Source organism: Anticarsia gemmatalis, chromosome 25, assembly GCF_050436995.1.
Source record: "Anticarsia gemmatalis isolate Benzon Research Colony breed Stoneville strain chromosome 25, ilAntGemm2 primary, whole genome shotgun sequence".
In the NCBI taxonomy this organism is placed as follows: Eukaryota; Metazoa; Arthropoda; class Insecta; order Lepidoptera; family Erebidae; genus Anticarsia; species Anticarsia gemmatalis.
The window spans coordinates 2,271,382-2,292,800 of NC_134769.1; the positions used below are offsets into that span (position 1 = coordinate 2,271,382).

Below are 21,419 nucleotides of genomic sequence, written 5' to 3' on the forward strand. Positions count from 1 at the left end.
AAAACTAATTAACCATACACCGTAAGTACCGGTCTACTTAATTTTAATTGAATTCTGATCATTTTATCAAATAACTGGTAAGATATCATCTACAATAAATTATGTTTCATGAATATTAATATCATATTACATACAAACAAACATGCAAGTTCTAAGCACATTTCGTTATAATTAACAGTTTTTGCCCGCGGCTTTGCCTTTTGTACTTATTAAAGATTAATCTTTAATTTAGGTTAAAGGTTTAAGTTATAAGGTTAACCTTTCCTGGGATATTTTCTATCACCATGGAAAATATTTATAAGAAATGATTTTTCTGCTTTTTTTGTACAGGTACTAAGAATTTATCGATCTACAGTCAATAGTGTTAAAGTTACTCCTCAAATCAAGTTACTAAGCCACGAAGCTTAACAGATAGAAAAAAGACCTTCAAAGGGAAGAAATAAAGAAGAAGAAGTGTATATAGTCCACAAATCATGATTATTTATTTTGAGTCTTTTTGTTCTTTATGTCCGTTATTTGTATGTTTGTGAAAATATTCACAACACAATACTATCTGATAAATAATGCTATAATTTCTTAAACGGACAGACAGACATGACCAACTTTAGCATGTACAATTTATTAATATGGATGAATTAATTCAATGCAAATGATAAAATGCGAAGACTCCATTACCCTTTACACCTGTTGTGTTCCATAGAAATATAATTACTAAGTTAATTACTTATTTATGCGTATGCTTACACTCTTAGCATTTAGCTGTAAGTTAAATAACTTGGATAAGTATAATGTGTTTTTATATAGAAGTAAATATTTATGAAATTTATGAAACGTTATTGTTATTTTTAAAACGTTTATTTTCATTTGTTTTTTGGTATGAGCATTAAAGCCGATTTTATAAACTCCACTTTTCGCTCGGAAGCTAAACCCTTAACCTAGTGGTCTAGGGCTTGATTCCCGGGTCAATCGATAAAGGATGATATCGTCAGTATATTGAGAGAACAGCGATCAACGGCTTGCGCGCGACATCTAAGCGCCGACCAATAGTAAGATCTGCGACGTGGAAGCCGTCAAGCGAGCTTTATGCGCGTGCGCAGAATGATAGGTCTTGGTAAGTAAGAGTATAATGCTTTGATATTGAACATAATATCATAATGTAAGTTTATTGAGTAACGCGAAATATGTTTAAGTATTTAATATAACTCATAATTTGATTTCTCTACGCCTTGCGCGCGACATCTAAGCCGACCAATAGCAAGCTCTCGAGTTGCAACGTGGAAGCCATCTAGCAGGCTGCGTGCGCTGGGTGGGGGATGGGTCTTGGTAAGTAAGAGTATGATGATTGGATGTTGGAAATTATGAAACAATGTAAGTAATAATGAGGGAAGAGTATATTTAATTTAATTATGAGTTCGTTTTGATGGAGGCTTATCTTATCAAAAAAAATGAAAATGTAAAAAAAGATAAAATACATTGAAAACAAGTGAAAACAAATTTCATTTATATTAAGAATCATGTAATAACTTATTTAGCAATTTGTGCCGACAGGTTCGATACGAATATAACACACTTTTTTAAAAGGACATCCTCAATAAATCATTTTTTATATTTGATTATTTTCTAAAACGTCTTCTCCCGAGATTTTCGTTTCGTTAGAAATTTCGGAAATGATCCGTCGTCTATAACAATATAGATTTTCCTACAAAGTTATAGAAATACAAATCACTATCAACTCTTAATTACATTTCCACCTAACTTGAAGACATAACCAAACGTATCAGGTGTACAATCTCGAGTAAAACCGTCGCAAAAACTATGTCTAACACTCTAAGATTCCACACCCGACAGGAAATAACAGCACACATAGCTACTTAGGCCGATTACAAACTTGCGACTTCACGCAACGACTTGTCGCATTGCAGCTGCTTTATAAATAGAGGAATGCTTTTTGCAAGTTTAGAAGGGTTCATTGATTATGGAATAGTCAGTTATCTTTTTTCTGTTATAATTTAATTAATATTTGCGATAATTGTGAAGAAAGTCAACTTTTGTATTCGAAAGCAATTAATTTTGTTTTTTATAATTCCGTTAGTTTCAGAAATCCGTGACTACTGCTACTCTTGTACTTAGTGTAATATTATTATGTAGAATTATGAGAAGCCGTTGTTACTTATTTACTTTTTCCATACATACGAATTACTGTCAATTTTGTATCAAAATTGGTTGGACAAGCGAAGCCTAAAGACTGGTAACAAAGAACCTCAGAAGTACGAAGAAGCTCAGTTTAATTTAACTAAGTGGAAGCTACAGATAAAATAGTAGTGAATCAATATAACCTGTAAACAGAAAACGAAATTGATGTAAAGTTTTCTAGTTGCTTAAGACCGAGTTTCTCAGTTCTAGAAGTGAATCGCGTAATCAATTAGAAGTCAATCGAAATGCAGGCACTCACTTAAAGATAGCATTTACAGTATAAAACAAGTAACAAAAGTCTTAAATCTGCAACCAGCCTTATTATAACTTTGTACCTCTGTTACGAGATCCATTTTACTTTTACTGTGGGTATGTAAAAAAATCACTTTTGACATTACCATATATGTATGTTTTGGTATGTCCATCCGTTATAGCGCACTTGTTTCATAGAAAAGTACGCATAAAAGGTGCTAACAGTTCTTTTTCTAGGCTTTCCAGTAGATATTTATATGCACTTATTTATTTCATTTAAATAGAGTATTTTTAGCAAATGAAGTATTTAAGTTAATGATGATATTACTAAATGAAGGGAAATAGATACTAATAGCATGTGACGACACTGTCAAGTGACGTTTAGTCGATAGAAGTTCGATAGTATCGAATTGTCAGTTTAAAGTGTAACAACCTTCCTTCAATGTAGATTACGTATATAAGTTGACAGCTAATGTACCTCAAATTAATGGTCACTATTCATTACATTGCTGCTTTGACGTAAGGTGTAAATCATTATAATCTGAAGGAGAAGAAATGAACAGCACAATGGCTTTCAAATAGATGCTAACTGAGATACATGATATCATATTAAAAGAAATGAAAATATATTTTTTCTAGAGATTTTAGTAAGTTGCTTTTGTTTCGTTTAAATGAATCAAAAAGTATATACAAATCGATATGTGTGTGACGGAAATTCGATAATATCGTAGCCTTAGTTGGTAGTAGTTTTTTTCCAAATCCTGCATTTTTAAAAGAGATAAGTAGAAAATGACATAAAATATTTGTGTTCCACTGTCGCTGTGCTTTAGGCTGACTACGAGGTCACACTGTACCTCAGTTTAAAAATACAATGTGTAACTATACTATACATTATGAGAATATTCTTTAAGATAAACTGTTACTTAACCAAAAATCAAACCCAAAACTTCGTGATCAACGTTCACATAATGTTCCACCTCTATAGAATAGATCTTTATCTTATAACCTATTTTACTATTATGGAGTCACATTCAATTACTTCATAATGGCTAATGTATATAAAATTAATTAAAGTTATTAAGATATTTTCTCTTACATGGTTTGTTTAATTAATTTAACGCTGGTCGCCATTTTTTGTTGTAAACTGCATTCTTTATATTAATTATAATTATTTTATTGCAGTTTATTATAAAACTGTTTTATAAATGTTTAATAATTTGTTCAACATGCTGACTCTACTACGTTATCTGAAGTCCTGTAGGCAGGCAACACACGATTGACTTTTCGAAGTTATGTGTGTATTAGAAATAATTATCACTTGCTCTAACGGTGAAGGAAAACATCGTGATGAAACCTTGCATGTCGAGAATTTGATTAAAGTCCCTAATCCACACCTGGTTAGCGTGGTGGACTCAAGGCCTAACACTTCCCTCGTTTGGGAGGACACCCTTGACCGAGTGGCCGTCCCATTGCAGGGCACGAAATTAGGGCGAAATAGGCAGGGATTAAAAAAAAATTGTTTAGTTAGTGTCTGTGTTTGTGTGTGCTGTACTCAGGCCTTTTCTTTGCCTATCCGCGAGGAACAGAATTTAGTAAAACATATATTTTGTGATGTGGAGTAGCTATCCTACTATTAAATGTCATTAAAAACAGTTCACCCATTTAACTAGAAAAGCGTAACATTTAATTTAATTTCTATATCGATATGCACAAATATTTTTCTTCATACATATAAGATATTTTTAAAAATATTGTCAGTTACCTATTCCCTCTCGCGACATCCCCAGTGCGCCTTGATTAATGACGTCACCACGTCACGGGGACTCCGCGGTCATGCTCGGGAACGGATAGATGGATCGCTTTCATACCCGATGTATGATTGCTATATCGAGCATGAGATGCGTGATTATAGGTCATTTGAGTTTATGTAGGTTATAAAATTGTGGTGAAAAAAAAATAGGCTTAAAAAGGACTACGGCTTTACAAAGTATATGAAAATGGGGACACTCGAAACAAGCCGTTCTGTGCAACATTGTCTACAACACGTAATTTTGTATTTTCAGAACCATTATGTTACAAAATTATAATAAGTACCTAAATAAAATCAGGTAGAATTATTTGTAGCTAAACATTTCACTCAATGTTAAATTACATTTCGGTGGAACAATTTAAATGCTTCATAATATGAGGTTTTGAAAGAATAAATACTAATATTTAGCGGCTTGTGGTCATGATTGTACAAGATGACAGACTTGACTAAGTAGGACAAGCGTGTTTTTGACTGAAATTTTGACTTTTAGCAAATGTTGGCTTTAATCTTTGCTTACATTTGGGCAAATATAAAATACTAAATACTTATTGTTCTAGGGCTCAGTTTTTAGTTTAACATAGTCGTTGTCATGGCAACGGTTTATCCCTACAAATGATACGGTTTTGCTGTCGTAACTCTTTTATAACACACAACTAAACAGGCCCAAAATATGAAATGTAATATAGAAATTGTTTTTGTCTAGGTAATTTTTGAAAAGTTTATAACTTTAGTGGTTTATCTAGTGTCAGATTCGTTCAAGCCGCTTTGACGTGATATAACGCCATGAATTGAAAAGCACTCCGAAGCATGAAGACGCTCAACTCAAATACGAACAAACGGCTACCTATCTTTGGAACTTCCGCGTTAAGGTTGCTTAACCTCCTAGTCCCTTATCAACCGTTGGGAGCAAGTAGCTATGAGCGCTTTATACATATAATGATAAAAAATATTGTCTTTCCATACCAATAAATATCTCGATAAGTTTATATTATCGTGATATTATTAATATCGAAAGTCGGTATTATTATGTATTTATAAGTACATAACAGACTAATCACATAATAATAATAACTGGTGATTTGTTATTACAATAATTGATAATAATATTATTACTAAGAAGTAATTGTTAATAATTGAACTGCCAACTTCTACCTGTTAATAACAATTTATTAATGTAAAGGGTCAGGCAGCTTTTTATATAAGAATAAGTACATTAAATTTTATTGCCTATGTACTTATTTATTATAAGTAATAGTATTTTATCACGTTTTGAAACTTAAATAAAGCCAATATCATTTGACAACTCACGCACAGACATTTGATTTCAAACTGAGCAGAGCTTGTACTATCGTAACCAAACTGATAAAAATGCTTATACACTTCTTAGATAAATTAACAACCAGCCTCTAAACAGATACTTGTGGTCAAAACCGAAATACTTGTCGCGGATGGGATTTGTACCCACCACACGCGGAGTTATGGTTATTGCGGCGAGGTGATGCTTGAAATTGCGACCCTAGAAAACTTATGTGCTAAGGGAAGCTGAATATAATAATAATTAACTATGTGTCATAAAAATGTAACATAATTTAATCTGTAGTAAGAACGAAACAAAGTCCCCAAACCGCACTTGAATAAGTTGGTGGACTCAAGGTCTAACCTCTCCCTCGTTTGGAAGGAAACCTTGCACAGCAGTGGGACCGTGATGGGTTTTAAAAACCTTTGAACATTTTGAAAAAACGATACTAAAGTTATCACCATCACCAAATCACACATCACGTAGCCGTTTGCTTCCAAACGTCTCAAATGATCATGTCATATTCCACCATTGAGTCACTGTAGGGCCAAAAAACTCGTCACCCATTCATGCCCTATACATGAATGACAACAGGTGCTCAAAATCAAACAGCTAACTAGCCGATTACCCATGCAATCGAAACGTGACCACATTTTTTTGACCACAGCATCTTTGGAGCCGATAGGAAGTTAGAAAAAAAACTCGCCAAGTACGACCGTACCAAGGAAAATTGTATGCAGTCGTGCGTAACAGTTTTAGAATAACATAAGCAACCTGCTTTTTCAGTTTCTTGTGGTGTGTTTTTTGTGGTCGTAATGGCACGGGCGATGTCAGGGACCTGCGTTTTGTACCACAGAATTGGTGGTTAAAGCAAACAAGTGGAATTGTGTGGTGGAATTCGAGTATTGATTGGATTGGTTTATGTTAGGATATGGTTAGTGATGACTGTTTGGATTCTGTTATTTAGTGGTTTTATTGCCAATTGATGTCACGACGCGGTGGTCTGAAGATTGTGTGTGTGACTTCCAATTTATGTAGTTACTAGTTATGACAAACTAGTATTTACTATCAAAATGACGTAGACTGCATGTTAGGTTTAATGATTTATCTAATAACCTCACTACGAGTCACAACTGTCCCCAAATCCCATAAATATTTGTGTGTAGCAAATTCAAAGAAAATTTCTTGCCAGTCTGGACCTAGCTCTATCCTTCTTTATTTATATCTGTAAAAATATAATTATCTTTTTCGATTACCATAATATCAATGGTTCTGATAATCGAGGAATCAGAAGACAATGTGTAATTAATTCGAAAATATTTATTTATTTTTGATAGGAACTGCCTTTCGTATATTGGTATAACTATGTGACAACATACTATCTTTATATCTGTACTAGCTGACCCGGCAAACGTTGTTTTGCCATGTAAATTAAAAAAAATATATTGTCACTTAGGGGTATGAAAAATAGATGTTGGCCGATTTTCAGACCTACTCAATATGCTCACAAAATTTCATGAGAATCGGTCAAGCCGTTTCGGAGTAGTATGGGAACGAAAACTGACGCGAGAATTTTATATTTTACATTTTTTTTTTATCTAAACCATTCTCAGATCCCCTTGAACACACACAATTTTTTTTATTAAAATCGGTCCAGTCGTTTAAGAGAAGTTCAGTGACATACACACTTACAGAAGAATTATATATATAAAGATACCAATCGACAGAGTTGTATGTGACACATTAATGAGTGACTCATAGGTTATTGAACTTTAGCAAAAGCAAGTATATCCTACAAGCCTTATACGCGTCGCAAAATACGTCGAATTTTGCCTTGAGGAAATTCTCTATAGTACTGGCTGGTTCGTAAAAGGACCTAGCGATTAACATGAAACGTAGGGAATAGAATAACTACACTTTATTGCTATTTAATCTAAAAATTCATCGCTTGATGATATCAAAACTAGATTTAACTTTGAAAGAAAACATTGCAATGATATTATGCCTGAATTAAAGTTCGTAAAAACAGCTTTTAAGGGTTTCAAATAATGTGTGTATAATTCATATTATAAATAGTTCGAGTGGTAAAGGAAAATATCATAATGAAACCTGATGCTTGAGAGTTCTTTAATACAACTATACATATACATAAGTAATGTAAAGTCCCCTAGTATCGCCAAACGTGGTGGACTCAAGGCATAACCTCTCCTCATTTCAGGATGAGACTTTTGTTCATTATTGAAACAATTATTAGTTATGTAATTACTTGTATTTGAATTAGACTTTACTTTATATTTATAATTTAAGCAAATACTATCACTATAATAATAATAATTAAAACTAAACATTAAATTAATGTTAATGTAATTTTTGTATTGTGATTATTAAGTAATTACTTACTACATAATCATAAAACAGAACAGATATACGAGTAGATTTTAATAGCACGTTCATTCACGACATAAAGATCTAAAGAATTATTTATTCGACTTGTAGACGGGTAAAAGATTTTATTACTGAATGATTTGGACATGGTACGATTACAATGAGGTACTGTAACGTTTTCTTTTGATGCAATATGATTAGCGTGAAATTACTTGACATATATTTTACATTGACAGCCACTGAATGAACTTAGTGACACGAAACTTGCCGCTTTTACACTACACAGTGTAAAAAGTGCAGATATTTCTTCAGAAAATTAAAAAAAGTGCAGAAATGCCTTTTCAAAATTTCGTCTTTGGAAAAAACTCTTTTCACTACTTTAGGGCCATAATATAATTTTTTTCATTAACAATGTTTGAACCTCTTTTTTAAAATACCTCTAAAGCCTTAATGATCTGATATTTGAAGCCTTGTGTGTATTCTATTGCTGTAGTATGAGCACTTTTTGAATCCCAATAGCAATTTTTTTTGTCAGTATAAGTCAACGAACTTGGATATCGGGTGTATGAATTCGATAATAATATTAACGCTCGGTGCTCATGTTCTTAATCTTGGAGTCTAATGTTGTTAATGTTAATGTTGTTAAAAGACAACAGTAACATTTAAATTTCATTATACAAAACTTTTCCTTTATCGAAATCTACTTTTCCTACGTCAAAAAATATTTTCTTTTTTGCATATTTCAAGCTTACATCTAATTAGTTATCCTATCCGTATTCTAAAAAGGCTTCATACTTGCAGATTTCTTTTTCTTAATTCATACATAATCATCAATTACAAGAACTAAAACGACAAGCATTTGATTAGAAGCCGATAAGAAACAAATGCCCAACAATTTCCATTTAAGTCTGCACTGTCATTCATTCATTCATTCAATCGACTGTTGAACCACGCTAGTAATCTTAAAAACTGGTCAAGTGCGAGTTGGACTAGCGTATGAAGGGTTCCGTACATAAAAACGGCAGAAAACCACGTTTGGTGAGGCTCCTTTAATATTTATTTTATTCTGTTTTTTAGTATTTGTTGTTATAGCAGCAACAGAAATATATCATCTGTGAAAATTTCAACAGTCTAACTATCACAATTCATGAGATACAGCCTGGTGACGAACAGACAAACAAACAGTCAGACAGACAGTGAAGTCTCAGTAATAGTGTCTGGTCTTTATTCTTGGGGTACAGAACCCTAAAACCATTGAGGAATCATAAAAACCTTTACTAATCATTCGATAATTACAAATAACGAGTAGTACATTACTTCAAATGCTAGTCTTCGAGACTTAAACAATTAAAACATTCTTTAGAAAAGGTTAACACCCTTATTTATTAATTAATGGGTGGGTTTTTTGTCTCTTTTACTCTTTGAGTTAATAGTGTGGTGAGTAAGAATATGTGGCGTTTTTTAAAGGTACTTTAAAATACTAAAGGCAATCTGTAACTTCAGTCAGTGCGACAAGTGATTCTTTTGGAGAGTCACAAATACCCGTGATTACATTTGAAAAATATGCTGAGAGATTAATACACCACTTTTGTTCATAGAAAAATTAAATACTAATTCTATAAAGGAACAGTTACACCTAGATATTGGCATTTAGAGGTCACTCTTATCACTTGATTTAACATCGTGATGAATTTTACACCTAAAAGTCGTTTAACACATTTCTAGTGGGCATTCTAAGTCTTCAACCCGGACATGGCCGGCGTGGTGTACTCAAGACCTAACGTCTCCCTCGTTCGGGTAGAGACCCTTGCCCAACAGGGGGACTATCACGGTTTAAAAAGGCTAAGGATGTTTTTTGTACTTGCCCGTTAGATATACAAAGTTAAATGGCAGATATCTATCATCATTATCATGTAAGGAACGGCTCGAAAAACACCCGACATGCGGTCGGATGATCTAAGTAAATGATTAATTATTGCATTTAGCATACCTAGAGCTTGTACTTAACAGATAGTAATTAAAAACTGCACCTAATACGGTATGTGTAAAGGATCTTCTTGGTAAAGGTTGTACTGTTATACTAGGAATTGTATTGAATGCTCAGCGGCAGTTAGCGGCTACGTAGATGTATCGAGAATTCGAGTTTAGGCAATTATTTTCTGCGAAGAAATTCCCAGTGATTGTTTGGTGAATGATGTTTGCAAGAATGTTCAAATCGGAAGAGACTAACACCGGTTTTATCACTTCAGAACAAGTAATAGTTGGCATATCTTTCTTTTATATTTGTTGGTAAAGTCACTTTATTTGACAAGCAGCCAAATTTGACATTTATTACTAAACCATGAAAGTGACCATTGTGCCCAAACTCATAGTAAGGCAATATTTTTTTTTCAAATAACTTCAAGAATGGGTGTACTAATGTTGCCAGATTTACACCTTTACTAAATTCAGGACTACAAACTTCCCCATGAAATCTGCTTATTATCTAAAACCACTTTACTAGTTTTTGATGTGAAAGATGTGAAAATCGCTTTACTATTTTTTGATGGCCCAGAAAGACGCGATAGGGATTTTGAAACGTGTAAAATTTTAACAGTTTGAATGAATAATAAATCAAAATATTTCATACGAATAATTTACAAAGATTTATTCATAAAACCATAGTATTACGTCAAATTCAATTACTTCCAGTAATCTGTTCAATTTTAATGAATTACTGTGAACATCATTTAATTGCGGCGCAGGTGACAATTAGTATTCAGTATTACTCGATTACTTGTAATTTTCCTATGTTATATTGTGGAATTACAAGCCGTTATTATAGAATATTTACTGAGTTTTATATCTTTATTAGATATTGTACGTTGATATTTTCGATACAGACAGTATGTTATGGTCCCAGCGGTAGAAAGTGGGGATCCACTGATCACGAAGTTCCGAATCTTGGGTTGGGAAAAAAGCTCCTCAAATTTTTTTTAGTATATTTTCATTCAATCCCGAAGTGCGGTAACGTGCCTAGTATATGGCTACAGGCTCGCCCCGAGTTACAAAGTATCTACAATACTTAATTTATATCTGCGCTTTTAAACATTTCTTTATTGTTCCAGAATACCCGGTAATTCGTCGATCATTTGCTGGACTCAGGGAGCTACTTGGCACACTCCAACTACACGATTATATCGCTTCTAGTCGACTTAAAGTTAACTTAAATCGCATTGGCTAACAAATATAATGTGTTAACAATTTTCTTATTACGTTATTTTAAAAACTATTTTGGTATCTTTGTAATATCCATTAATAGTTACACTAACCGGTAAATTTATGTATTAAAAAAACAGTAGATTATAAATTTTACCAGTATGATGTTAATTTTTTATTTCGTTTTTATAATTTTATCTAAAGAATTACTCTTGTCACTTACCTTAATCGGCGGTGCATAATCCACGGCCATCATACAGTCATTGTTGACACCAGCTTCAGTCTTTATCATGGGGGGTCCATGGTGGTACAGCTGCCCCATCTGGTGGTGGTGCACACCACTATCCCCCCTACTGTACCACGTGGTGTACATCCCGCAATTCTGATCCCGATACTCACTCATATACTCATTTTCACCAATTGTGTTCAACATATAGTCAGTTTTTGAAAACTTTTATATTTTGAAATGTATGATTTTCAAAAAATCACTTTTTTGTACATGTCACTGAGTTCACACATTGTTTAGTGTCAAAGCACTTTCACTACACTGTACACGATTTTTACACTAATATTTCATACAAATATTTCAGTTTTCAAAATTAAAATGTAAATTTTTTTAAATGATAAATGAAATAAGATTTTTTTTTAAAACAAAAATTTTTAAGCACCGTTTTTTTTTCAATTAAATTGAACCCGTTTTTTAAATAAAATGATTTTGAATCGATTGTTTTATTTAAATTACTATTGCACTAAGTACATTTTTCTCTGAATAAATATAATTGACTATGTTTATGTTATTTCGTGTCGGTTTATCTTGGGGGCAGCATCTGAAAAAAGAAAAATAAAAAGTTACACAGAGACAACAAAATACTAGAAGATAATCGTAAACTACGGTTCTGTTAAATCAGCAAGGAAAGTTTGTAAGGGTCGTAGCAAGTGCAATTTGTTGGTCTCTGCTTCCCCCTATGGGGAAAAGTAGTGTGAGAAAAGAAGATAATATGCTGTATTACTTTCATGTGTCAAAACCATAAAATTATTCCTTGAGTGATATAAGCATTTGCTTCTCATGCAAGTGGGCTGCCCGCGCCCACTTAAATAAACCTTACGATTTTCGAAGTTACGTGTGTATTAGAACTAATCATTGTTTGTTCGAATACTGAAATAATTAATTGTTATAAAAAAATCGTAGTCATGTAAGTTCTAGATGTAAACTGTATAGGTCCCAGTGCGGTGGACTCGAAGCCTTTTATTCCGGGAGGAGACCGATTTCCTGCAGAAATACCGATTTCCTGGGTATACCTGGGTAAGAAATCAGCCCTGAAGCAAGTAAGTAACAACAAACATTAGAAATGTATGTGTATAGATAGTTGATAAAATACTTTTTAATAGCCGAATCCACAAACCTAACGTTTCAATCTAATTGATGAAGTCAGTAGTCAATTCATCAAAAACTTCAATTAACTAAAATCGAATAAAACCGAACACGCTCTTTCTTTATAACATCACGCATCTTTCAGACTTAAGTGTGAGCACTTATTTTTTTAAACCTAGCAGAGTTATACTGAAACGATTGAACTGCAAAATTTGGTAGGATAAGATGAACAATATAAGCTACTTTTATAAAACTAAAATACTCTTAATTGCACATGTGGTCTAGGCTGTAGTCTATAGTACTTCTGATCATGAGGTCTCGGGTTCGAGTCCCGAGTCGGGCAAAGAGCTATTGAGCATTTCCAATAATTTTAAGTATGTTTTCAATAGTAGCTTCAAGTTTAGCAATGTGCCTGTTATTTAACAACTAGCTGACCCGCGTAACTTCGCTTGCGTCACATAATTTTTCCCATTTTTGTGACATTTTTTACTGGTACCCTGCTCCTATTGGTCGTAGCGTGATGATACATAGCCTAAAGCCTTCCTCGATAAATGGGCTGTCTAACACTGAAATAATTTTTCAAATCAAACCAGTAGTTCCTGAGACGTTCAAACAAACAAACCTTCAGCTTTATAGTATAGATAGGCTTATCTCCTTTCATATAATATAAGAGTAGCATTGTAGACATCGAAAGATGGGTATATCTCAAACACTTTTGCCTACACCTTTGGATATAACAAGCGTAATTTTGTATAAAGTTGAACGAAGCCGCAGACACAAGCTTGTATTATATATTACCTAAGTTCATCTCATAACTATTCTATAGTCACAAGGCTTGTATGATAGAATTGCAAATAAACCTCCACACAATATACCTATATGACCGTAAGTATAGGTCGATGACCGAGAGGCCACGCCCGGTTACCACGCCCACCGCAAGCCCCGCCCCCTCGAAATTCGGTGACGTAATACTGCTAAGATAGTAGGTATGTTTAGATTAATGGTATATTCAAGCTTTGGCATTAAAGGTATAAGCAGAAACTTCTTAAAATGCCCAACAAATTATTTTTTTGTTAATTTATAGAAGTACCTTTAAGAAATTAATCTGCAATGATAATATGCTTTTAAGTATAAAATACAATTAAATAGCAAAAAGACCGCTTCTTATAATATGGGACTAACACTGTTAATGGCGACATGTGAGTGTATTTCACACGCCTCTGTCTATACCTTAAAGTATAACAGTCATGATAATATAGTTTAACGGATAAACAAACATACAGAGTTAGTTTGATATATCTATTAGGACATTACAAATGTACTAGAACCCACATTAATTGAACCTACCATCTTCCGTCGCAATGATAGTCACGTGGGACTTTAACCAATATGCTGTTGTGGTTAAATTAAGATTCAATGGTGCATTAAAATATATTAATAAATAAATTTAACCCATTGCTGTGCCACTGCTAGGCAAGAGGTTTCGGAATGAAGAAGGAGTCAGGCCTTGAGTCCACCACGCTGACCAAATGCATGCAAATGCTCTTATGCAAGCAAGGTTTCATCACGTGATCACTTGTTTCAACGGTGAAGGAAAACATTCCTTCACCGTTGAAACAAGTGATCATATTACTAATGTACACATAACTTCGAAAAGTCATTGGTGTCATTGTCATTGTCCACTTAAAAGTTAAAACATAAAAGTGCCGTCAAATTATTTGCTATTTTTAAATAAAATAGCAAATAATTTAAGTTTATTTACCAGTTTTTATTTAAACAGTCAATTGGAGTCAAAATACTTTTACGGATATTTATTTTTTACATTATTTTTCTTTTGAAACGTTTGTTGTGAAACAAACCGTGATAAAATGTTTTAAACTATTTGACATTTATTGTATTTGTGTAAAGTAAAGAAATAGTCAATAAAAACTGCTAACTAGATGTTGCAAATCGGAAAACAGTTTGAAAGAAATTTTAAATTTTTAGTACAGCGTGTAAATCAAAATACGCTTATCCGGTTATTCTATTCACTTCTATCTCGTTTACAAAGAAGAAAATAAGTTTTCCTTTCATTCAGAGAAAGACTCAAGAAGAAATTTCATTTATAGAAAGTTCAAAAAATTAGTGCCTTTTGGTCAAATGGTACCAATTCTTTTTGACAGTATGGCTCACAATTACTTTCCGCCCTAGCTTTTCCTGACCTAATAATCCGACCGCCCTTTTTAAAATTTTCTCACTTAACACATCTTAGAATACAGTACCGTGCAAAAAAACAACCCAACCTCTCTTTAACAACGAACAAACCACAAATTTACATCATAATCTTCAATGTCTGCCAATTAACACTGGCATTGATGATTTTTTCATACATTACATCACTCTACGCAATGCGTGACTTACTGAAAAACAGCTACGCATTATACGCGTTGAATGCATGCAAATCATTTGCTGTTTTACACATCGTCTCTTTTATACAAGACTGTAGTAAGTGTTAACACATTTCAAACGCAACTTTGCAAAACAATTTTCATGATGATGATCTCCGACCAAGGGGGCTATCACGTATCTCAGTTGACAACTGTTTGAAAGCTACTGTACATTGTTTTCTCCCTTAGAATATATTGATTAACACGTTACGTCAAAGCAGCAATGTACTGAACAGTGACCATCAATTTGACGTACACTAGCTGTCGACTTAGATACGTGATAAGCCCACAGGAGGGTTGACGTTAGGGAGGTGGCCGTCAAAATATCGGTCAGTTCCTTTGAAAGCGTGTTTTTGAGGAGAAAACATGTTAAGCATGCTAGATAAGATACATAGAAGAAAAAAATCTATGCCCACCTCTGGCCATGGTGACCACTTCGACTCTTAATTTAGAAGACACTGAATCGCCTAGAGACGCCTTATATGGCCAATTTCAGCAGAAAATTCTCGGGCGCAAAGCGGGAACGTAACTGCTTTAATATAATAATGGAAAACTGCCTTATAAATCGATAATAAGCCTTTTATCTTTTGAAGAACTGATTTTAAAATTTTTATTTTTATTTTGCGGAAAAGAACCCTTTTTTACGCTTACCAGTGACTTCGTTCGTGTAAAAAGATTTCCTGGGGTAAAAAGTATCCTATGTGTTAATCCAGGCTATAATTTTCTTTCGTACAAATGTTTAGACCACTCTACTATCACTGTTTTTGTCATAGTCCTTTACGCTAAACGACAGTTTAAAAGTATAAACTGCTGTATTACACCCCTTTCTGCATAGTAATTAAGAACAGAGCACTTACATAAAGTCATTCTCTAAAAGATTGTTATGATTCAAGTAATAAGCGCATCGAGATGGAAATGAGATAACGCTAATAATGAGAAAAAACTAATCACTGTCTTATCTTAATAAAAAGGGCTTGTAATTATGTCAGACTTATATTTATACTTCACCAAAGTAGTGATAGCTGAGTGGTTTCAGCTTGCAGCTCCAATGCAAGTGGTAGAGTTTTCAGAACCTTGACAACATACTAATGATTTTTTCGGAGTCATGTGTGAATTAAGAATAACTAGACAAAAACCTGGCTTTGCTCGGGTGACTTTTGCTATACTAAAATTGGCAACACTTGTCCAAAACAACATTCTTGTCAAAACGACTGAAACCTCCAAGATGTCTTTTTGTCAGTGCCATTAGAATTTAACGAAATTCTCCATCATCCAAATTTTGCGGATATAATATGTATGTTGTCGACTCAAAATCAATATTTTTTAAATGATTTGTTATTCATATAAGGTTTCGATCAAATCCACCGTACCCCTTGACGAAATTATTAATATATAATCAGTCAAGCATTATATAGGGTTATTTAATTTCCTGTTGGAATATTCTCATTGATTTTCTTTGGTGTACTGTGATTTTGAGGCGCTCATAGCCAGTTGCGCTGACCGGTCGGTAAACGATCAGTGTGTTAAACAAGCCTTGGTGGGTTCAATCTATTGATGGGTGACCGCATAGTGGTAATTGAACTGAGCGTCTCCGTGCTTCGGAGGGCACGTAAATAGTCGGTCCCGGGTGTTGCCTTTCGGGCGGCTTGAACAACTTTACACTAGGTTGACCACTAACCATACGACTGAATTAATGAATTTGGTTACTCATTCCGTATATCTATTACAATTGGTGCAAATATTAATAAATAAGTAAATTTAGGAAGGAGAGAGTATGAAGTTTCGAAACTGATTAAAACTAATTAGTTTTTATTAAATTATTCGGCAAAAAAACGGTTTATTTCGATACCTCTGTCTTCACTTTCAAGTTTGATAAGTGTGAAGACATAAAAAGTTAATTAATTTGATATATAAGTTAAGTTTTTTCACCTTCAATCAATACTAATAAATAAAATGCGAAACTCAGTTTGTCTGTTACACGATATTCGCTAAAAACCGCAAATAATATCGAGAAAATTTTGCATGAAGATAATTAAGAACCTAACATGAAATGCAGACAAACATTTTTTTTAACCTATCCTATTTAAATAGGGGACGTAGTTTTGATATTTCAATGTCTTGCAAAAAGGTCAGGTGCGTAGTACTCGTAACCGGCGGTCCTGTATGACAAGATGTATGGATGTGAATGAGGCAAGGGCAGTTTGCAAGGATCGTACCAAGTGGCGTTCTTTGGTCTCTACCTACCTATATGGAAAAAAGGCGTGGTTTTATGTATGAAATTTTTTTCGCGAATTTTGTATGTAACTATGTATGAAATTATGCTAGCCAGCGAGCGGAGTCGAATAAGTTATTTAGTACTTAAACGTACTGTTAATTTTATTCATTTATAAAATCCTTCATCATGTCCGTTACTTAAACACATAGCTTAATTGTAATTTATATTTAAGTACCTAATCACTCTTGATTAATTAGAGTATAATGTTCTCTATATTAAGGAAATAGGTCATTAATAATTCATTATTTTGTCAAAAATATTGCAGATTTACGACAAAAGGATGATTGTTTCGGCCGTCAATAATTCTCACAGGACGCTGTCAATATCAGTTGAAATTAGACCGATTAATCAATGAGATAATTATATTTTATAATTTGATGAATTGCGCTTTAATTTGGGAGGAGGAAAAACCGGCCAATTGTGAGTCGCACTCGCGCAGGAAAGGTTCAGTACCATCATAAAACAAAATACGAAAACGAAAACGCGTTTATTGTATGGGGACCCCCCTTAATATTTAGTATTTGTAGTTATAGCGGCAACGGAAATACATGATTAGTGAAAATTTCAGCTTGACAGACGGACAGACGGACGGAGGGACAGCGGAGGCTTAGTAACAGGGTTTCGTTTTTACCTTTCAGGTATGGAACCCTTGAAATATTTAGTATTTTTTATCCCAAGTTTATAAATATTTTCATGATGTAATCAAACTCAGTTCAACGGTTTAGTATTACACTAAAAAGCAAATGGACTTTTATTTATTTTTTGTTCGGCATCAAACATGGTATATTTTATCAAAATAATTATTGTATTAAGTATTTTAACAGACAAAAAATGTTCGGCTTATGCTTTTAGCATCAATTATACACATATTAAATCACGCCTTTTTGCCATAAGGGTAGGCAAAGACCAAAAAAAATTACTCATTTATTTTAAAAGCATCAAAAATGAAGTTTTTTAACTCGCTTAAGCGTTTACCTTAAACCAAACGCTAACTTAAATAGCGTTAACTGTCGGTTAAATCGGAACGTAACTACGAATTACCGTGAACTCTATAATTGTCCACAAAGACAACATTTTTAATTTATTTCGATGTTTTTTATTACTTGCTATTGTTGAAATAGTATTTTTTTTAACTATCTATTTCATAATATCGATAAATAGATGTCGTTTGGCTAAATTACGTTTTTAGGGTTCCGTACTCAAATGGTAAAAACGGTAACTTATAACTGAGTCTTAGCAAAACCAATACAAAAAGGCAGAATAAAATTTATAATTAGAGGGGCTCCCATACAATTAATGTGATTTTTCAAAAAAATAAATGTATAAAACCTTTCGGCACGCGAGTGCAACTCGCACTTGCCCGATTTTTTTTACATTTATTGTTGAAATAGTATTTATTAACGATCTATTTCATAAATTCGATAAATGGATGTAATTTTGCGAGAAATTTATGTTTTTTTTTAATTAACGAGAAATAAATGCATATTTTTAGGAAATAAATGTATTTTTTTGCGATAAATCTTTTTTATCGATAGTAATTTGAATTGTTGTAATTTATATAAGTAGTTTGTTTCAAAATCGGGTAAATAAAATGTAGTTTAGTTTATTTTTTGCTGAAATGAGTATTTATAGAAGTCTTTTGAATTGTTTTTGTATTGATTAATGATTTATTTCTGTTAAATAGGCAATGGATCTTGATTTGTATTTTATTATCGTCTTGATTATTTCTAATACTTAATGGGGATAATTGACGTAACATGGTCATGTAAAATGGACATTAATGGAGTAAGAAATCTGCAATAAATATGACTAACAAAATTTACCTAAGAATAAAATTTCAATTCAGCACAATTTTTGCAAATGGGATCTCAAAAACCCAGGTTCAATATCCGAGTCAGGCAATTAAGTATTATCTTTTTTTCACTTTATACGGTAGTTGAAAAGCCCCATGAAAAGCTCTTAAAGCAGGATTGGAAGCACCTAAACGCCAACATTTCGAAGACATTAGATAAACTTTTTCAAAGCTTTTTTCTTACTCGTCAAAGACGTGGGTTCAATGCCCGTTTGGGAAAATAATAATTAAGTGCAGAAATGATTGAAAAGCCTTGGTTTTTCAATCATTTCGTTTTTTTTTCCAATCCCCTTATAAAAATATTAATGTGTCTGTGGTGCAATAGTTAAGGAAATCGCCACGCCGCTTCTACCAAGTGAAAAGGTCGTAAGTTTGATTACCCCACCGAAAAAAAATAATGTTAGTATAGTCCGACAACTTAGTAAAGAGTCACACAACTCATCTAGACTATAACTAACAATTCTTTGTATTTTCAAAATAAAGTAGCTGTTTCAAACAGAACACCGATATTTGCATAAGCCTACTTGGTCGCAGATTTTTTGTTAATTTAGAATATTTTATACCTTCGTCAAGCATGAACCTTTTAAACAAGGCTCTTTGCCAAGTTGTTGGACTATAATTATATCAGTACCTCATGTCCGGTAATTATATATTGTAACGTTAAAAAGACATAAAAATCGTTCTTACTCAATACAATGATAAAAACAGAAGCCTAAATTAAAAGTTACGTAAAAAGGAAGCCGGGAATCAAACCCGGCTAACAAATTAGCGACGGGAAGGAGTTTAACACCTATGAATAGTAATTAATATGAAATTTCCTTTAGTAATTGTAAATACACTTTTTATAGCGGTATTTTTTAACATCTATTGATTACATTAAAATAAATACCGAATATATGTTTTTTTAAGTTGACGCAAAAACAAAAAACTTTAAATTTACGACTTTAGATAACAATAACGAAATTTCGCGATGAAAACTTAAATGCCTGAGAGTTTTAAATATAGTTCTTTAAGGAATAAACAGTCCCCAACCCATGCTTGGCCAGCGTGGTGGACTCAAGGCCTAACCCCTCCCTTATTTCGGGAGGAGACCCTTGCCCAGCATTGGGACAAGAATAGCTAAATTTAATTACTCTATTGCTTATTTTTATACATAGTATGATTTAACAAAGCAATACGTGTTTTTATTACATCAAAGTATTTTTTATTACAGCATTATAACACTTTATACTTTACACGCTAATGCAGTGTAATAAAAAATGTATAACATCGATAATATGTAGAAGAAATGTGTAAGTACTAATAAAAGCTAACCTATAAAAAATGCCGCCAAAAACACGCGACCCTTGACAACCTCAAAAAAGAAAAATAAAAACCTGTACAACCCTCTTTTCGAAAAACCTACTAACCCTATACTTTTCATCCTAGATATACCCAAAAAAAACGATCACACTTGCCAAAAAAAAATTTTCAGTGTGACCACAAAAAAAAGCTAAGCAAAAAATTATAAAAATTACCTTTATCAACAACACAAACACAACACAAAAACACAGTCAGACACCAAAATCACTCACTGATAACGTTATCACTGAAAAAGCCATATCAAACAAAAAAAATCCGTGTTTTTTTTCCTCTCGCACATCGAAGGCGGTCAGCGCGTACGGTGTCCTTAGATCAACTAAAAACTTGCCTCGGAAAATATGTAGGCGTAATGTGAGGGAGGGAGATAGGGGTATGTTATTTGGTAAGTGTGAAAGAGAGGTTGGAAGGCTTTAAAGGCGTGTCGTTGTAGGAGTGGCTTAAGTTAGCATAACTGTCAGGCGAATACGAATGGAGGAACAGTTAAAGCGACTTGAAGTAATATATTTCGCGATACTGCACGTTTTTTGCACCGGCCACATTGTCTTATAGTTCTTTTTTAAGACGTGTGGTGTTTGGTTTTTAATTCGCTATGCTTGTGGTAGGTTTTGGTTTCTAGGGTTATTTTTAGGGTTAGATAGGGTTAATTGTTTTTTGGGTTGGGTTATGTTTTTTGGCGGTTGATAACGGGGATGGTTCTGTTTGATACTTATTAGAATGTAATTGAGGGTGTTTTAGCAAAAGATGTGTAAGCAACTGCTAATCCCCGAGTTCAATTTCCAGGTTAAAAAGCTGCTATTGGTTTATTTAATCTATATTAGATTATTCTCAATAGTAGTCCGGGGGTTGGTAACGTGCTCGGTATATGGCAATAAGCTTGCCGACTATTTCATGGGGAAAAGATTATTAAAGGCGAAATGTGGATAGTATTTTACACACCTCCGCCTAACACCTTCGGATATAACAGGCTTGTTATTATGTATGTACATTATTCTAGGCG

General features: G+C 33.3%; 1 protein-coding gene across 3 annotated transcripts in view; it reads right to left on the bottom strand.

Moving 5' to 3' along the window:
• The window catches only part of LOC142983786 (zinc finger protein rotund-like), a 182,584-nt gene extending 161,850 nt beyond the window's left edge, over window positions 1-20,734 (bottom strand). For all 3 annotated transcript variants that reach the window (XM_076130837.1, XM_076130838.1, XM_076130835.1), the window contains exons 1-2: window positions 20,578-20,734; window positions 11,359-11,962 (exon numbers count right to left, since the gene is read on the bottom strand). In XM_076130837.1, coding sequence (XP_075986952.1) covers window positions 11,359-11,568 — 210 coding nt within the window. In that variant the 5' untranslated portion in view covers window positions 11,569-11,962; window positions 20,578-20,734. The remainder of the gene's footprint in view (window positions 1-11,358; window positions 11,963-20,577) is intronic.
• Between the last annotated feature and the right edge of the window lie 685 nt (window positions 20,735-21,419).